The sequence below is a fragment of the Choloepus didactylus genome, chromosome 3 (genome assembly GCF_015220235.1).
Source record: "Choloepus didactylus isolate mChoDid1 chromosome 3, mChoDid1.pri, whole genome shotgun sequence".
Lineage (NCBI taxonomy): Eukaryota > Metazoa > Chordata > Mammalia > Pilosa > Megalonychidae > Choloepus > Choloepus didactylus.
Genome location: NC_051309.1, coordinates 8,905,964 through 8,922,961, shown reverse-complemented (window position 1 = coordinate 8,922,961; position 16,998 = coordinate 8,905,964). Strand labels below are relative to the sequence as shown.

Sequence of the window (16,998 nt, the reverse complement as noted above, 5' to 3'; positions counted from 1 at the left end):
GTAGAGTCAACTTCACTGGGAGTTCTGGAGGGCAACAGAGATTGGAGAACCATGGTCACTAACCACTGAGTAACCCATAGCAGCAACTTAGCGTCCCACACACATTCAGGCACGGAGATGATGCAAGGCCACACAGTCCCAAGGCAAGGCCCTAGCAGTCAGCATGCGTGCACATACAAGGCAGTGCCACAGAAATCAGAGTGACCCATGGCAGAAGTATTGGCAAGCCATGCATACTCCCAGTTTGGTTGTCCCTAATTGCTGGTGTACCTAAACAAAAAATTCTTGTGTTTTTGAACATGGACCCCATCTGGCCCTGTGGGTTGGGATCCCCTAATGAGGAAGTTACCAGAGGCAGACAAGCCACACAGAAAGAGGAAACTGTTCAAGACAGGCTGCTTTAAAATTCAGTGTAAACTGGACCAAACATTGAAGGAGAGTCTTAACACACAGGCCATCTACATTTAAATCCTAGGCAAGAAGGAGAAATTGACTACCAGAGTTAGCACATCAAAACAATCAAAGGTCCAGACATTAACAAAAGATCACAAGCCATATAAAGAAACAGAGGGAAATGGCTCAGTCAAGGGAACAAATTAAAACTTCAGAGGAAATAGACAGTGAAGCAACTAATCAAAGACAATCAGTCAAATCTCCTAAATCAACTGAAGACTAAAGCATACAAGGAAGATGACGTGTGAATAAGAAGAAAAATTAGGAAGTTTAAAATGGAACATAGAATGTAAGGGAATGAAAAACACCATAACGAAGATTAAAAATATGCAAGGCATTCAACAGCAGATTTGAACAGGGAGAAGAAAGAATCAGCAAACTAGAAGACAGAAGAATTAAAATCATGCAGGTGGAAAAGCAAATAAGAGGAAAGAATGAAAAAAAAGTGAGCAGAGCCTAAGGGACTTGTGGGACAACAAGAAACACACCAATATGTCACTATGAGAGTCCCAGAAGCTAGAGGAGAAGGAAAAAGAGGCTGAAAGAATATTTGAGGAAACAATGGCCCAAATTTCCCACATCTTATGAAAGACATAAATACATATGTCCAAGAAGCACGATGAACTCCAAAGAGGATAAACCCTAATAGACCTACTCCAAGACACATTCTCTGATGGTTTGGGACTGTACGCACTGCTGTACCCAGAAAAACAAGTTCTTAAAGTTAATCCATTCCTGTGTGTGTGAACCCATTGTAAGTGTGACCTTTTGTTGAGGTTATTTCAGTTAAGGTGTGTCCCATCTCAGTCAGGATGGGTCTTAAGCCTATTACTGGAGTCCTTTGTAAGAGAATGAAATGCAGACACAAAGAGAGAAAGCTACAGGAAGCAAGAAGCTGAAACAGAACCCGGAACAGAAGGAAGAGACCAGAAGACACTGGCCATGTGCCCTGCCATGTGGCAGAGGAACCAAGGATCACCAGTAGCCAGCCCCAGAATGCCACAGTCTTCAGGGAGAAAGCATTGCCTTCATAATGCCTTGATTTGGACATTTCCCCGGCCTCAAAACTATGAGTGAATAAATTCCCATAGTCTAAGCAGAACCATATCATGATATTTGTATGAGCACCCTAGGTAACTATAACACATACTAATCAAAATATCAGATGCCAAAGATAGAGAATTCTGAAAGCAGCAAGAGAAAAATGATGTCATATACAAGAGATCCTCAATAAGATTAAGTGCCAATTTCTCATCAGACACCAACGACACAAGAAGGCAATGGAATGGCATATTTAAGGTACTGAAAGAAAAAAACTGCCAGTCTCAAATTCTTCAAAAATGAAGGGAAATTTAAGACATTCACAGATAAACAAAAACTATGAGAGTTTGTCAACAAGAGACCTGCCTACAAGAAATGCTAAAGGGAGCTCTTCAGGTTGAAAGGGAAGGACAGGAGCTAGTAGCTTGGAGCAGTATGAAAAAGTGAATATCTCCAATAAATGCAATTAGATGAGCAAAGGCAAAATTCAACAGTATGACATACTCAGTATGTAACTCTACTCTTTATTTCCTATAAGTTTGAGAATATAATTAAACAAGGAATAATCATATTTCCATGTTATGGACATACATCTCATAAAGAGGTGGTGTGTGACAAAATAAATAAATAAATAAATAAATAAAAAGAGGAAATAGAGTGGTACAGAAGCAGAGACTGTGTAGGCTATAGAAGTTAAATTGGCATCTTATCAAACCAGTAGGTTATAGACTTGGGTTGTTTAATATAAATTACAGGGCAACCACAAAGAAAGTATTTAAAATATATACAGAAATGGAATTGAGAAAGGTATCAATCAATTACACATGCTCACAAAAGATCAATTATTCATAGAAGGCTACAATAAAGAAAAAGAGGGACAAAAAGATATAACACTTATAAGAAACAAAGGACAAAAAGGCCGAAGCAAGTCCTGCCACATCAGTAATTATACTGAATGTAAATGGATTAAATGCAGCAATCCAAAGACATAGATTGGCAGAATGGATGAAAAATTTTTTAAAAAAGAGCATAATTCAAATATGTGTTGGTTACAAAAGACTCACCTTAGACCCAAAGAAACAAATAGATTGAAAGTAAAAGGATGGAAAAAAAAATATTCCATGCAAATAGTAAGCAAAAGAAGAGTTGAGGCAGCTATACTGATTTTTTTTGTTTCTTTGGCTATTCAAGCAAATACCATAAATGAGTTGGGTTAAACAATGGGAACTTATTTGCTTATGGTTTTGAGATTAGGAAAAAGGTCAAAAACAAAAAGGTCCAAACAAAGGCATCTTCAAGGTGATGCTTTTTCCCTGAAGACTGTGATGACTGGGACTGCCTGCTGATGATCCTTGGTCCTTAGTTTATCACATGGAAAGGCACATAGTGGCATCTCCTGGTCTCTCCCTTCTCTTCTGGGTTCTGCTGATGTTCAGCTTTGGGTTGCCCCCTCTGTGGCTTTCTCTCCATCTATCGAAATTTCATTCTGCTTACAAAGGGTTCCAGTAATAGCATTAAGACCCACCCTGACTGAGGTAGGCCTCACCTTAATTGAAGTAATCTCATCAAAAAGCTCTATTTACAATGGGTTCACACTCCCAGGAATGGATTAAGCACAGAACCTGTTTTTCTGGGGGACATACAGCTTAAAACCTCCATGAATAATATCAGACAAAATAGACTTTAAGTCAAAAACCATTACAAGAGATAAAGGACACTATATATTAATAAAAAGGCAAATCAACCAAGAAGAAATAACAATCATAAACATTTACGCACCTAAGCACAGTACCCCCAAATACATGAGGCAAGCACTGACAAAACTGAAGAGAGAAATAGACACCCCTACAATAATAGTTAGAGATTTCAATACATCATTTTCATCAACAGACAGAACAGCCACACAATCAATAAGGAAACAGAGAACTTGAACAATATTGTAAATGAATTAGAACAGACATATACAGAACACTACACCCCAAAAGAGTACATGGATCATTCTACAGAATAGAGTTAGGTCACAAAACAAGTCTCAATAAATTTTAGAAGACAGAAATTATACAAAGTATCTTCTCCGACCACAATGGAATGAAGCTCGAAATCAATAACAGAGAGAGAACTGGAAAATCCACAAATATGTCGAAGTTAGAAAATGCACATTTAATGGGTCAAAGATGAAATCACAAGAGAAATTAGGAAGTATCTTAAGACAAATGAAAATGAAAACACAAGATATCAAAACTTACAGGACAAAGCAAAGGCAGGGCTCAGAGGGAAATTTATAGCCCTAGATGCTTACATTAAAACAGAAGAAAGATCTTGAATCAGAGACCTAACCTCAAAACTGGAGGATCTGGAAAAAGAAGAGCAAACTAAACCCAAAGCAAGCAGAAGGAAGCAAATAAAAAAAGATTAGATCAGGGATAAATGAAATAGACAATTAAAAAAAAAAAAAAAAAAGAGAATCGACAAAACCAAAATTTGGTTCTTTGAAAAGATCAATAAAACTGACAAACCTTTAGCCAGATTGACAAAGAAAAAAACAGAGAAGATGCAAATAACTAAAACGAGAAATGAAAAAGGGAACATTTCTACTGACCCCACAGAAATAAGAAGGATTATAAGAGGATACTGTGAAAGAACATATGCCAACAGATTAGTTAATTTACATGAAATTTACAAATCCCTAGAAGCACACAAATTACCTACTCTGACTCCAGAGGAAACAGAAAATCTCAACGGACCAATAACAAGCAAAGAGATTGAATCAGTCATTAAAAGCCTTCCAACAAAGAAAAGCCCAGGACCAGACGGCTTCACTGGTGAATTCTAACAAACAATCAAAGAAGAATTAACACCAATACTGCTCAAACTCGTCCATAAAATTGAAGAGGAAGGAACACTTCCCAACTCATACTATGAGGACAGCATCACACTAATATCAAAGTCAGATAAAGAAATCAGAAGAAAACTACAGACCAATAATCCTGATGAATATGGATGCAAAAATCCTCAAAAAAAAAATACTAGCAAACCAAATCAAACATCACGTTAAAAAGTTGTACAACATGATCAAATAGGATTTATCCCAGGCATGTAAGGGTAGTTCAATGTAAGAAAATCAAGTAATGTATTACACCACATTAACAGAATGAAGGGTTAAAAACCACGATTATGAATCACCTAAACTGATGCAGAAAAGACATTTGACAAAATTCAGCACCCTTTCCTGATAAAAGCACTCAGGAAACTAGGAAGAGAAGGAAACACCCTTAACACAATAAAGGGCATATATGAAAACCCATAACTAATATCATACTCCATGGTGAAAGACCAAAAGTTTTCCCTCTAAGATCAGGAATAAGACAAGGATGCCCACTATCACCACTATGATTTAACACTGCACTGGAAGTTCTAGTCCGAACCATTAGGCAAGAAAAAGAAATAAAAGGCATGCAAGTGGGAAAGGAAGAAGTAAAACTCACCCTACTTGCAGATAACATGATCCCATACACAGGGAAACCTGAAAAATCCACCATGAAGGTACAGAGCTCAAAAACATTTCAGCAAAGCAGAAGGTCCAAGATCAACATTCAAAAATCAGTGGTGTTTCTAAACACTAGCAATGAACAATCTGCAGTGGAAATCAAGAAAAAAAATTCCATTTGTGACAGCATTTAAAGAATAAAACATCTAGAAATAAATTTAAACAAAGATGTAAAGGATTTGTATACAAAATCTACAAAACATTTGTGCTGGTTTGAAACAAACTGCTATGTACCCCATAAAAGACTATGTTCTTTAATCTTGTAGGGGCAGACCTATTGTGGGTGGGGCTGTGACCCACCTAATTGCAGGTGGAACTTTCCGATTAGATTATTTCCATGGAGATGTGACCCCACCCCCCCATTCAAGGTGGGTCTTACTTAGTTTGCTGGTGTCCTCTATAAGAGGACAAAAGGCAGAGACATTTTGAAGACAGCTGAGAGAGCTGTTGAAATGAGAACCAAGAGAGAAGCTAAGAGATGAAATCCAGAATTTTCCCTGGAGAAGCTAAGAGAGGACCCCTAGATGCTTAAAGAGAAATGCCCTGGGAGAAACAAGCAAGGACGCATAGGAGCTGAGACAGAGAAGCTAAGACAAAAGCCCAGAGACATTTTGGAGAAAGCAATGGAAACCAGAAGCTAACCCCAGAAGAGGGCCCCCAGACTCTGGTCACGTGCCTTCCCATGTGACAGAGGAACCCCAGATGCCGTCAGCCTTTCTTCAAAGAAGGTATCTTCCTCTTGATCCCTTAATTTGGATATTTTCATGGCCTTGGAACTGTCAATTTGTGAACAAACCCCATTGTAAAAGCCAATCCATTTCTGATATTTTGCATTCCGGCAGCTTTAGCAAACTGAAATAACATTGCTGAAAGAAATTAAAGAAGACCTACATAAATGTTGCAGGACATTCTGTGTTCACGGATTGGAAGACTAAATATTTTTAAGATGTCAATTCTGTATGTATTGACATGTATGTATGTATTTAACATGTCAAATCTGTATATCAAAGTGATATACAAATTCAATGCAATTCCAATCAAGATTCTAACAGACTTTTTTGTGAAAATGGAAAAGCCAAACATCAAATTAATATGGAAGGGTAAGAGGCCATGAATAGCCAAAACCATCTTGAAAAAGAAAAATAAGCTGAAGGATTCATACTTCCTGATTTTAAAACATATTACAAAGCTACAATAATCAAAACAGCATGATACTGGCTCAAGGACAGACATACAGACCAATGGAATTGAACTGAGAGTTCAGAAATAAACCTTTACACTTTGGCCAACTGATTTTTTTTTTTTAATTCAGTTTTATTGAAATATATTCACATACCATACAATCATCCATGGTATACAATCAACTGTTCAAAGTACGATCATATAGTTATGCATTCATCACCACAATCTGTTTCTGAACATTTTCCTTACATCAGAAAGAATCAGAATAAGAATAAAAAATAAAAGTAAAAAAAGAACACCCAAACCATCCCCCCCATCCCATCCTATTTGTCATTTAGTTTTTGTCCCCACTTTTCTACCCATCCATCCACACACTAGACAAAGGGAGTGTGATCCACAAGGCCTTCACAATCACACTGTCACCCCTAGTAATCTACATTATTATATAATCGTCTTCAGGAGTCCAGACTACTGGGTTGGAGTTTGGTAGTTTCAGGTATTCCAATAAATTAAAACCTAAGAGGTGTTATCTATAGTGCATAAGAATGTCCACCAGAGTGACCTCTCGACTCCACTTGAAATCTGTCAGCCACTGAACGTATTTCGTCTCATTTTGCATCCCCCTTTCGGTCAAGAAGATACTCTTAATCCCACGATGCCGGGTCCAGATTCATCCCTGGGAGTCATATCCTGTGTTGCCAGTGAGATTTACACTCCTGGGAGTTGGGTCCCACGTAGGGGGGAGGGCAGTGAGTTCACCTGCCGAGGTGGCTCAGTTAGAGAGAGAGAGTGGCCAACTGATTTTTTTTTTTTTTTAATCATCATTTTATTGAGATATATTCACATACCACGCAGTCATACAAAACAAATTGTACTTTCGATTGTTTACAGTACCATTACATAGTTGTACATTCATCACCTAAATCAATCCCTGACACCTTCATTAGCACACACACAAAAATAACAAGAATAACAATTAGAGTGAAAAAGAGCAACCGAAGCAAAAAAGAACACTAGGTACCTTTGTCTGTTTGTTTGCTTCCCCTACTTTTCTACACATCCATCCATAAACTAGACAAAGTGGAGTTTGGTCCTTATGGCATTCCCAATCCCACTGTCACCCCTCATAAGCTACATTTTTATACAACTGTCTTCGAGATTCATGGGTTCTGGGTTGTAGTTTAATAGTTTCAGGTATCCACCACCAGCTACCCCAATTCTTTAGAACCTAAAAAAGGTTGTCTAAAGTGTGCGTAAGAGTGCCCACCAGAGTGATCTCTCGGCTCGTTTTGGAATCTCTCTGCCACTGAAGCTTATTTCATTTCCTTTCACATCCCTCTTTTGGTCAAGAAGATGTTCTCCATCCCACGATGCCGGGTCTACATTCCTCCCCGGGAGTCATATTCCACGTTGCCAGGGAGATTCACTTCCCTGGGTGTCTGATCCCACGTAGGGGGGAGGGCAGTGATTTCACCTTTCAAGTTGGCTTAGCCAGAGAGAGAGGGCCACATCTGAGCAACAAAGAGGCATTCAGGAGGAGACTCTTAGGCACAAATATAGGGAGGCCTAGCCTCTCCTTTGCAGCAACCGTCTTCCCAAGGGTAAAACTTATGGTAGAGGGCTCAACCCATCAAACCACCAGTCCCCTATGTCTGTGGTCATGTTAGCAACCATGGAGGTGGGGTAGGCAAATACCCCTGCATTCTCCACAGGCTCCTCAAGGGGGCACTACATATTTTTTTTTTTTTTTTTCCTTGTTTGTCTTTTTTCTTTTTTTTTTTTTTTTAACTTTCCCTTCTTTTTTCAAATCAACTGTATGAAAAAAAGTTAAAAAGAAAACAAACATACAATAAAAGAACATTTCAAAGAGACCATAGCAAGGGAGTAAGAAAAAGACAACTAACCTAAGATAACTGCTTAACTTCCAACATGTTCCTACTTTACCCCAAGAAAGTTACATAATATAGCAACATTTCAGTGAACTTGTTCCTACTACATCCATCAGAAATCAACAGACCATAGTCATTTCTGGGCATCCCCAGAACGTTAAATAGCTTATCTGTTCTTCTTGGATTATTGTTCCCCCTTCGTTAATTGCTCTCTACTGCTAGTTCCCCTACATTCTACATTATAAACCATTTGTTTTACATTTTTCAAAGTTCACATTAGTGGTAGCATATAATATTTCTCTTTTTGTGCCTGGCTTATTTCGCTCAGCATTATGTCTTCAAGGTTCATCCATGTTGTCATATGTTTCACGAGATCGTTCCTTCTTACTGCCGCATAGTATTCCATCGTGTGTATATACCACATTTTATTTATCCACTCATCTGTTGAAGGACATTTGGGTTGTTTCCATCTCTTGGCAATTGTGAATAATGCTGCTATGAACATTGGCGTGCAGATATCTGTTCGTGTCACTGCTTTCCGATCTTCCGGGTATATACCGAGAAGTGCAATCGCTGGATCGAATGGTAGCTCTATATCTAGTTTTCTAAGGAACTGCCAGACTGACTTCCAGAGTGGCTGAACCATTCTACAGTCCCACCAACAATGAATAAGAGTTCCAATTTCTCCACATCCCCTCCAGCATTTGTAGTTTCCTGTTTGTTTAATGGCAGCCATTCTAACCGGTGTTAGATGGTATCTCATTGTGGTCTTAATTTGCATCTCTCTAATAGCTAGTGAAGCTGAACATTTTTTCATGTGTTTCTTGGCCATTTGTAATTCCTCTTCAGAGAACTGTCTTTTCATATCTTTTGCCCATTTTATAATTGGGCTGTCTGTACTATTGTCATTGAGTTGTAGGATTTCTTTGTATATGCAAGATATCAGTCTTTTGTCAGATACATGGTTTCCAAAAATTTTTTCCCATTGAGTTGGCTGCCTCTTTACCTTTTTGAGAAATTCCTTTGAGGTGCAGAAACTTCTAAGCTTGAGGAGTTCCCATTTATCTATTTTCTCTTTTGTTGCTTGTGCTTTGGGTGTAAAGTCTAGGAAGTGGCCTCCTAATACAAGGTCTTGAAGATGTTTTCCTACATTATCTTCTAGGAGTTTTATGGTACTTTCTTTTATATTGAGATCTTTGGTCCATTTTGAGTTAATTTTTGTGTAGGGGGTGAGGTAGGGGTCCTCTTTCATTCTTTTGGATATGGATATCCAACTCTCCCAGCCCCATTTGTTGAAAAGACCATTATGGCTCAGTTCGGTGACATTGGGGGCCTTATCAAAGATCAGTCGGCCATAGATCTGAGGGTCTATCTCTGAATTCTCAATTCGATTCCATTGATCTATATGTCTATCTTTGTGCCAGTACCATGCTGTTTTGACAACTGTGGCTTTATAATAAGCTTCAAAGTCAGGGAGTGTAAGTCCTCCCACTTCGTTTTTCTTTTTTAGAGTGTCTTTAGCAATTCGAGGCATCTTCCCTTTCCAAATAAATTTGATAACTAGCTTTTCCAAGTCTGCAAAGTAGGTTGTTGGAATTTTGATTGGGATTGCATTGAATCTGTAGATGAGTTTGGGTAGAATTGACATCTTAATGACATTTAGCCTTCCTATCCATGAACATGGAATATTTTTCCATCTTTTAAGGTCCCCTTCTATTTCTTTTAGTAGAGTTATGTAGTTTTCTTTGTATAGGTCTTTTACATCTTTGGTTAAGTTTATTCCTAGGTACTTGATTTTTTTAGTTGCTATTGAAAATGGTATCTTTTTCTTGAGTGTCTCTTCAGTTTGTTCATTTCTAGCATATAGAAACATTACTGACTTATGTGCATTAATCTTGTATCCCGCTACTTTGCTAAATTTGTTTATTAGCTCTAGTAGGTGTATCGTTGATTTCTCAGGGTTTTCTAGATATAAGATCATATCATCTGCAAACAATGACAGTTTTACTTCTTCTTTTCCAATTTGGATGCCTTTTATTTCTTTGTCTTGCCGGATTGCCCTGGCTAGCACTTCCAGCACAATGTTGAATAACAGTGGTGACAGCGGGCATCCTTGTCTTGTTCCTGATCTTAGAGGGGAGGCTTTCAGTCTCTCACCATTGAGTACTATGCTGGCTGTGGGTTTTTCATATATGCTCTTTATCATGTTGAGGAAGTTTCCTTCAATTCCTACCTTTTGAAGTGTTTTTATCAAAAACGGATGTTGGATTTTGTCAAATGCTTTTTCAGCATCTATTGAGATGATCAATTGATTTTTCCCTTTCGAGTTTTTAATGTGTTGTAATACATTGATTGTTTTTCTTATGTTGAACCATCCTTGCATGCCTGGAATGAACCCCACTTGGTCATGGTGTATGATTTTTTTAATGTGTCTTTGGATTCGATTTGCAAGTATTTTGTTGAGGATTTTTGCATCTATATTCATTAGGGAGATTGGCCGGTAGTTTTCCTTTTTTGTAGCATCTTTGCCTGGTTTTGGTATTAGATTGATGTTAGCTTCATAAAATGAGTTAGGTAGTGTTCCATTTTTTTCAATGTTTTGAAAGAGTTTGAGTAAGATTGGTGTCAGATCTTTCTGGAAAGTTTGGTAGAATTCCCCTGTGAAGCCATCTGGCCCTGGGCATTTATTTGTGGGAAGATTTTTGATGACTGATTGGATCTCTTTGCTTGTGATGGGTTGGTTGAGGTCTTCTATTTCTTCTCTGGTCAGTCTAGGTTGTTCATATGTTTCCAGGAAATTGTCCATTTCTTCTACATTATCCAGTTTGTTGCCATACAGTTGTTCATAATATCCTCTTATAATTTTTTTAATTTCTTCAGGATCTGCAGTTATGTCACCTTTTTCATTCATTATTTTGTTTATATGGGTCTTCTCTCTTTTTGATTTTGTCAGTCTAGCTAGGGGCTTGTCAATCTTGTTGATCTTCTCAAAGAACCAACTTTTGGTGATATTTATCCTTTCTATTGTTTTTTTGTTCTCTATGTCATTTATTTCTGCTTTAATCCTTGTTATTTCTTTTCTTGTACTTGGTTTAGGATTGGTTTGCTGTTCATTTTCTAGCTTCTTCAGTTGATCCATTAGTTCTTTGATTTTGGCTCTTTCTTCCTTTTTAATATATGCGTTTAGTGCTATAAATTTCCCCCTTAGCACTGCTTTTGCTGCATCCCATAGGTTTTGGTATGTTGTGTTCTCATTTTCATTCGTCTCTATATATTTAGCAATTTCTCTTGCTATTTCTTCTTTAACCCACTGATTGTTTAGGAGTGTGTTGTTTAACCTCCAGGTATTTGTGAATTTTCTAAGTCTCTGATGGTTATTGACTTCTAATTGTATTCCATTGTGGTCAGAGAATGTGCTTTGAATAATTTCAATCTTTTTAAATTTATTGAGGCTTGTTTTATGTCCCAGCATATGATCTATTCTGGAGAAAGTTCCGTGAGCACTAGAAAAGTATGTGTATCCTGTTGATTTGGGATGTAATGTCCTGTAGATGTCTGTTAAATCTAATTCATTTATCAGATTGTTTAGGTTTTCAATTTCCTTATTGGTCTTCTGTCTGGTTGATCTATCTATAGGAGAGAGTGATGTGTTGAAGTCTCCCACAATTATTGTGGAAACATCAATTGCTTCCTTTAGTTTTGCCAATGTTTCTCTCATGTATTTTGTGGCACCTTGATTGGGTGCATAGACATTTACGATTGTTATTTCTTCTTGCTGAATTGCCCCTTTTATTAGTATGTAGTGGCCTTCTTTGTCTCTCAAAACATCCCTGCATTTGAAGTCTATTTTATCTGAGATTAATATTGCTACACCTGCTTTCTTTTGGCTGTAGCTTGCATGAAATATTTTTTTCCATCCTTTCACTTTCAGTTTCTTTGTGTCCCTGTGTCTAAGATGAGTCTCTTGTATGCAACATATTGATGGTTCATTTTTTTGATCCATTCTGCAAATCTATATCTTTTAATTGGGGAGTTTAATCCATTTACATTCAACGTTAAAACCGTGAAGGCATTTCTTGAATCGGCCATCTTATCCTTTGGATTATGTTTGCCATATTTTTCCCTCTCTCTATTAATATCCTTTATTGTACCCATACCGAATCTCTTTAGTACTGAACCTTTCTCCAAGTCTCTCTGTCCTGTCTTTGTTTCTCTGTCTGTAGGGCTCCCTTTAGTATCTCCAGTAGGGCAGGTCTCTTGTTAGCAAATTCTCTCAGCATTTCTTTGTCTGTGAAAAATTTAAGCTCTCCCTCAAATTTGAAGGAGAGCTTTGCTGGATAAAGTATTCTTGGCTGGAAATTTTTCTCACTCAGAGTTTTAAATATATCGTGCCACTGCCTTCTCGCCTCCATGGTGGCTGCTGAGTAGTCACTACTTAGTCTTATGCTGTTTCCTTTGTATGTGGTGAATTGCTTTTCTCTTGCTGCTTTCAGAACTTGCTCCTTCTCTTCTATGTTTGACAGTGTGATCAGTATATGTCTTGGAGTGGGTTTATTTGGATTTATTCTATTTGGAGTTCGCTGAGCATTTATGATTTGTGTATTTATGTTGTTTAGAAGATTTGGGAAGTTTTCCCCAACAATTTCTTTGAATACTCTTCCTAGACCTTTACCCTTTTCTTCCCCTTCTGGGACACCAATGAGTCTTATATTTGGACGTTTCATATTATCTATCATATCCCTGAGGTCCATTTCGAGTTTTTCAATTTTTTTCCCCATTCTTTCTTTTATGCTTTCATTTTCCATTCTGTCATCTTCCAGGTCACTGATTCGTTGTTCAACTTCCTCTAGTCTTGTACTATGAGTGTCCAGAATCTTTTTAATTTGGTCAACAGTTTCTTTAATTTCCATAAGATCATCCATTTTTTTATTTAGTCTTGCAATGTCTTCTTTATGCTCTTCTAGGGTCTTCTTGATTTCCTTCATATCCCGTACTATGGTCTCATTGTTCATCTTTAGTTCTTTGAGTAGCTGCTCTAGGTGTGTCTCTTCTGGTCTTTTGATTTGGGTGCTTGGGCTTGGGTTATCCATATCGTCTGGTTTTTTCATATGCTTTATAATTTTCTGTTGTTTTTGGCCTCGTGGCATTTGCTGACCTTGATAGGGTTCTTTTAGGGTTTGTAGACCAGTTGAAGTCCTTATCTCTAATTTATCAGATCTACAGCTTCGTGGAGTACACTTTCTCTTACTAACCAGCAGGTGGCGTCCACGAGCCACCTGTTCTCCACAAGCCAGATCTCCCCTGCTTAGCCTTTTTGGTGAGTGGGGGAGTGAGTCTTGTGGGGCCCAATTGGTGTCCCAAGCTTGCGTGTGTAGTTGGTGTTGCCTGCCCTGTATGTGGGGCGTGTTTCTGGGCAGTCGGGGAGGGGGGGTGGCCCTAACAGTCAAATCTCCCTGATGATCCTAGAGTTTTAAAGCTACTGCAATAGTCTAATCCTTCAGTTCAGTCCTGCCACAGTTTGTCTCTGCCACTGACCCACAAGTGTTTGGTATTGGCGTATGGCTCCTGAGACTTGCAAGTGGGCCCCTCTTCCAGGCTGTGCACCCCGGGTCCTCTGTTGAGGGATGACTGTGCTATGTCACAGGTGAGTGCCGTCCCCCCAGGGCAGTTCTGGGCTGCTGGGCTGTGTTGGGAGGCTCCCAGTCTGCTCAAATGATGGCTGAATGGGGCTCTGTTAATTCACACTGCTCCCCCTTCCCAGCTCTGGGACATTCAGCTGAGGTTGCAGGGAAGGCTAATGTCCACGCCCAGTTTTGTGGTGTGTGCCTGTTATTTGAAGCACTTCCGTCACACTGGGTTGTCTGGGGCAGCTCTGGGCTATGGGGCTGGCGATGGGCAGGAGTGTTTCCTGTCCACCAGGATGGTGGCTGTGAGCGGACACCCCCCTTTTCTTGGGAAGTTGTGTTGTTTAGTGAATTTTCTCAGCCACTGGATTATTGCCTTTTGTCTCAGAGCTCTCTTAGTTCTGCTCTTGACTTGACGTGCCCAAATTTCAATTCTTTGAAGCTTTCTGTATTGAGCTTCTTAGAGTAATTGTTTTAGAAAAAGCAAAAAGGATTTAAAAAAAAAAAAAAACAAAAAAACAAAAAAAAACGGCCCTCCTCAGAGATCTAATGGGTTATTGAAATGCTAATAGACAAAGCAACCAGGGCCATTAAGGAAAGGTGCACAGGGCAGAGAGATCAGCCTTGCTTCGGGATTTGCATATGCGCCTCAAGGCCTGATCTCCTCCCTTCCCCTTTCTGTGTTCACCAGAACTCCAAAAATCCTCTGCTTTTATTTTGGAGTTTTTCGTGTTGTTTTTTTTCTATGCCTGTCTCCTCTCTGCTGGGCTGGCTGCTCTCAGAGTCTCTGGTGTCTGGTCTCAGTCTATCTATGGTTGGAGTTTGAATCAGTAGAATGAGTTTCCGATAAGAGCAGCCACTGCAATTCTCCCTTCTCCTTCCTGGAGCTGACAGCCCCTCCTCCCCCGGGACTGAGCCTGGCAGGGAGGGGCGCGGGTCCCCTGGCCGCAAAAACTTACAGATTTCGCTGATCTCAGCAGTTCCACGTTTTCATGAGTGTTGTATGAAGTATGCCCAAAGACAGATTGCTCTGTGGTGTCCAGTCCACGCAGTTCCTGGCTTTTTACCTACTTTCCTGGAGGAGTAACTAAAACATACAGCTCACCAGTCTGCCATCTTGCCCCGCCCTCCCCAACTGATTTTTGACAAGGGTGCCAAGTCCAACCAGTGGGGACTTCAATAAATGGTGTGGGAAGAGCTGGAAAACCATCTGCAAAATTACGCAAAAGAATGAAGGTGGACCCCTACAAATTCAGCATGGATGAATTCAAAATGGATCAAAGACCTAAGATCAAAGATTTAAAACTATAAAACTCCTAGAAGAAAATACAGGGAAACACCTTCAGGATCTTGTGTTTGGCAGTGGTTTCTTAGATATTACACCAAAAGTAAGAGCAACAAAAGAAAAAAAAAATAGATAAATGGGCTTAATCAAAATTAAAAAGGTTTGTACATTGTTCCAGTTTGCTAATGCTGCCGGAATGCAAAATACCAGAAATGGATTGGCTTTTATAAAGGGATTTTTTGGTTACAAAGTTACAGTCTTAAGGCCATGAAGTGTCCACAGTAAGGTATCAACAATAGGGTACCTTCACTGAAGGATGGTGACTGGCATCCGGAAAACCTCTATTAGCTCGGAAGGCATGGCTGGTGTCCACTTGCTCCCAGGTTGCGTTTCAAAATGGCGTTCCCCAAAATGTTGCTCTTGGGGTGCTTTGTCCTCTCTTAGCTGCAGCTCCTCTCCACAATGTCACTCCTAGCTGCTCTGCATCTGGGCTTGTGTGGCTCTTTTTAAAGTACTCCAGTGATCCAAAAAAGACCCACCCTCAGTGGGTGGGGCAACACCTCCATAGAAATAATCCAATGAAAGGTCTCACCCACAGTTGACTGAGTCACTTCTCCATGGAAACACTGAACCAATAGGTTCCAACCTAATCAACACTAATACGTCTGTCTCCACAAGATTGCATCAAAGATAATGGCGTTTGGGGGGCCATAATATATCCAAACCAGCACATACATCAAAGGACTTTATAAGAAAGTAAAAAGACAAACCATAGAATGGTAGAAAATATTTGGAAACCATATATCTGATAAGGGTTTAATATCTAGAATATATAAAGACCTCCTACAACTCAATACCAGAAAGACAAACAACTCAATTTAAAAAATGGAGAAAAGACTTGAATAGCCATTTCTCTAAAGAAGATATACAAATGGCCAATAAATACAATAAAAGTTGTTCAACCTTGTCAGCCATCAGGGAAATGTAAGTCAAAATCACACTGAGATACCATCTGACATCCACTAGAATAGCTATTAAGAAAAAAAAAAGAAAATAAGTGTTGGAGAGGATGTGGAAAAAAGAAGAGCACTTACTCATTTTTGGTGGGAATGTAAAATAGTGTAGACACTGTGGAAAATAGTTTGGCGGTTCCTCAGAAAGTTAAGTATAGAATTATCATATGACCAAGCAATCCCACTTCTCGCTATATACCCAGGGACTTGAAAGCAGGGACTTGAACAGATAACTTGCACACCGATGTTCATAACAGCACTATTCAACAACTGCCAAAAGAGGGAAGCAACCTAAGTGTCCATCAGTGATGAATGGATAACAAAATGTTGATATGTACAGACAATGGAATATTATTCGGTCATAAACAGGAATAAAGTTCTGATGCATGCTACAACATGGAAGAACCTTGAAGATTCCATGTTGAGTGAAATAAGCCAGATGTAAAAGGACAAATACATTATGAAACAAACAAATACTTGCATGGAATAAGCAGAATATGCAAATTCATGAAGTCAGAAACTATAATACAGGTTACCAGGCATGGGGTTGGGGAGGGGAATGGGGAGTTAATGTTTATTTGGTATGGAGTTTCTGTTTGGGGTAAGGGAAAACTTTTGGCAATGGATGACAGTGATAGAGACACAACTTTGTGAATGTAACACCACTGAAATGCATATTTGAAAAGGGATAAGAAGGGGATATTTTAGGTTGTATACCACATACACACACAGAAAAAAAACAAAGAATGAACCCTAATGTAAACAATGGGCTAAAGTTAATAGCATAATAATAATAATAATAATGTTTCATCGATTGTAATAAAAGCACTACACTAATGCAAAATGTTCATAATAAGAAAAATTGCGTGTGAGAGAGGTGGATATATGGGAACTCTACTTCTGTATGATTTTTCTGTAAACCTACAATTGATCTCAGGAAATATGTATAAAGGATAGGGAATAC

At 38.9% G+C, this 16,998-nt stretch overlaps 1 protein-coding gene across 3 annotated transcripts in view; it reads right to left on the bottom strand.

Moving 5' to 3' along the window:
• The window catches only part of STX18 (syntaxin 18), a 141,906-nt gene that overhangs the window by 41,199 nt on the left and 83,709 nt on the right, over positions 1-16,998 (bottom strand). The window contains exon 1 of one of the 3 annotated variants that reach the window (XM_037829385.1): positions 4,980-5,110. The exons of the other annotated variants lie outside the window; for them this stretch is intronic. Coding sequence (XP_037685313.1) covers positions 4,980-5,056 — 77 coding nt within the window. The 5' untranslated portion in view covers positions 5,057-5,110. Of the gene's footprint in view, positions 1-4,979; positions 5,111-16,998 lie in introns of those variants that run through there. 3 annotated transcript variants of the gene reach the window in all.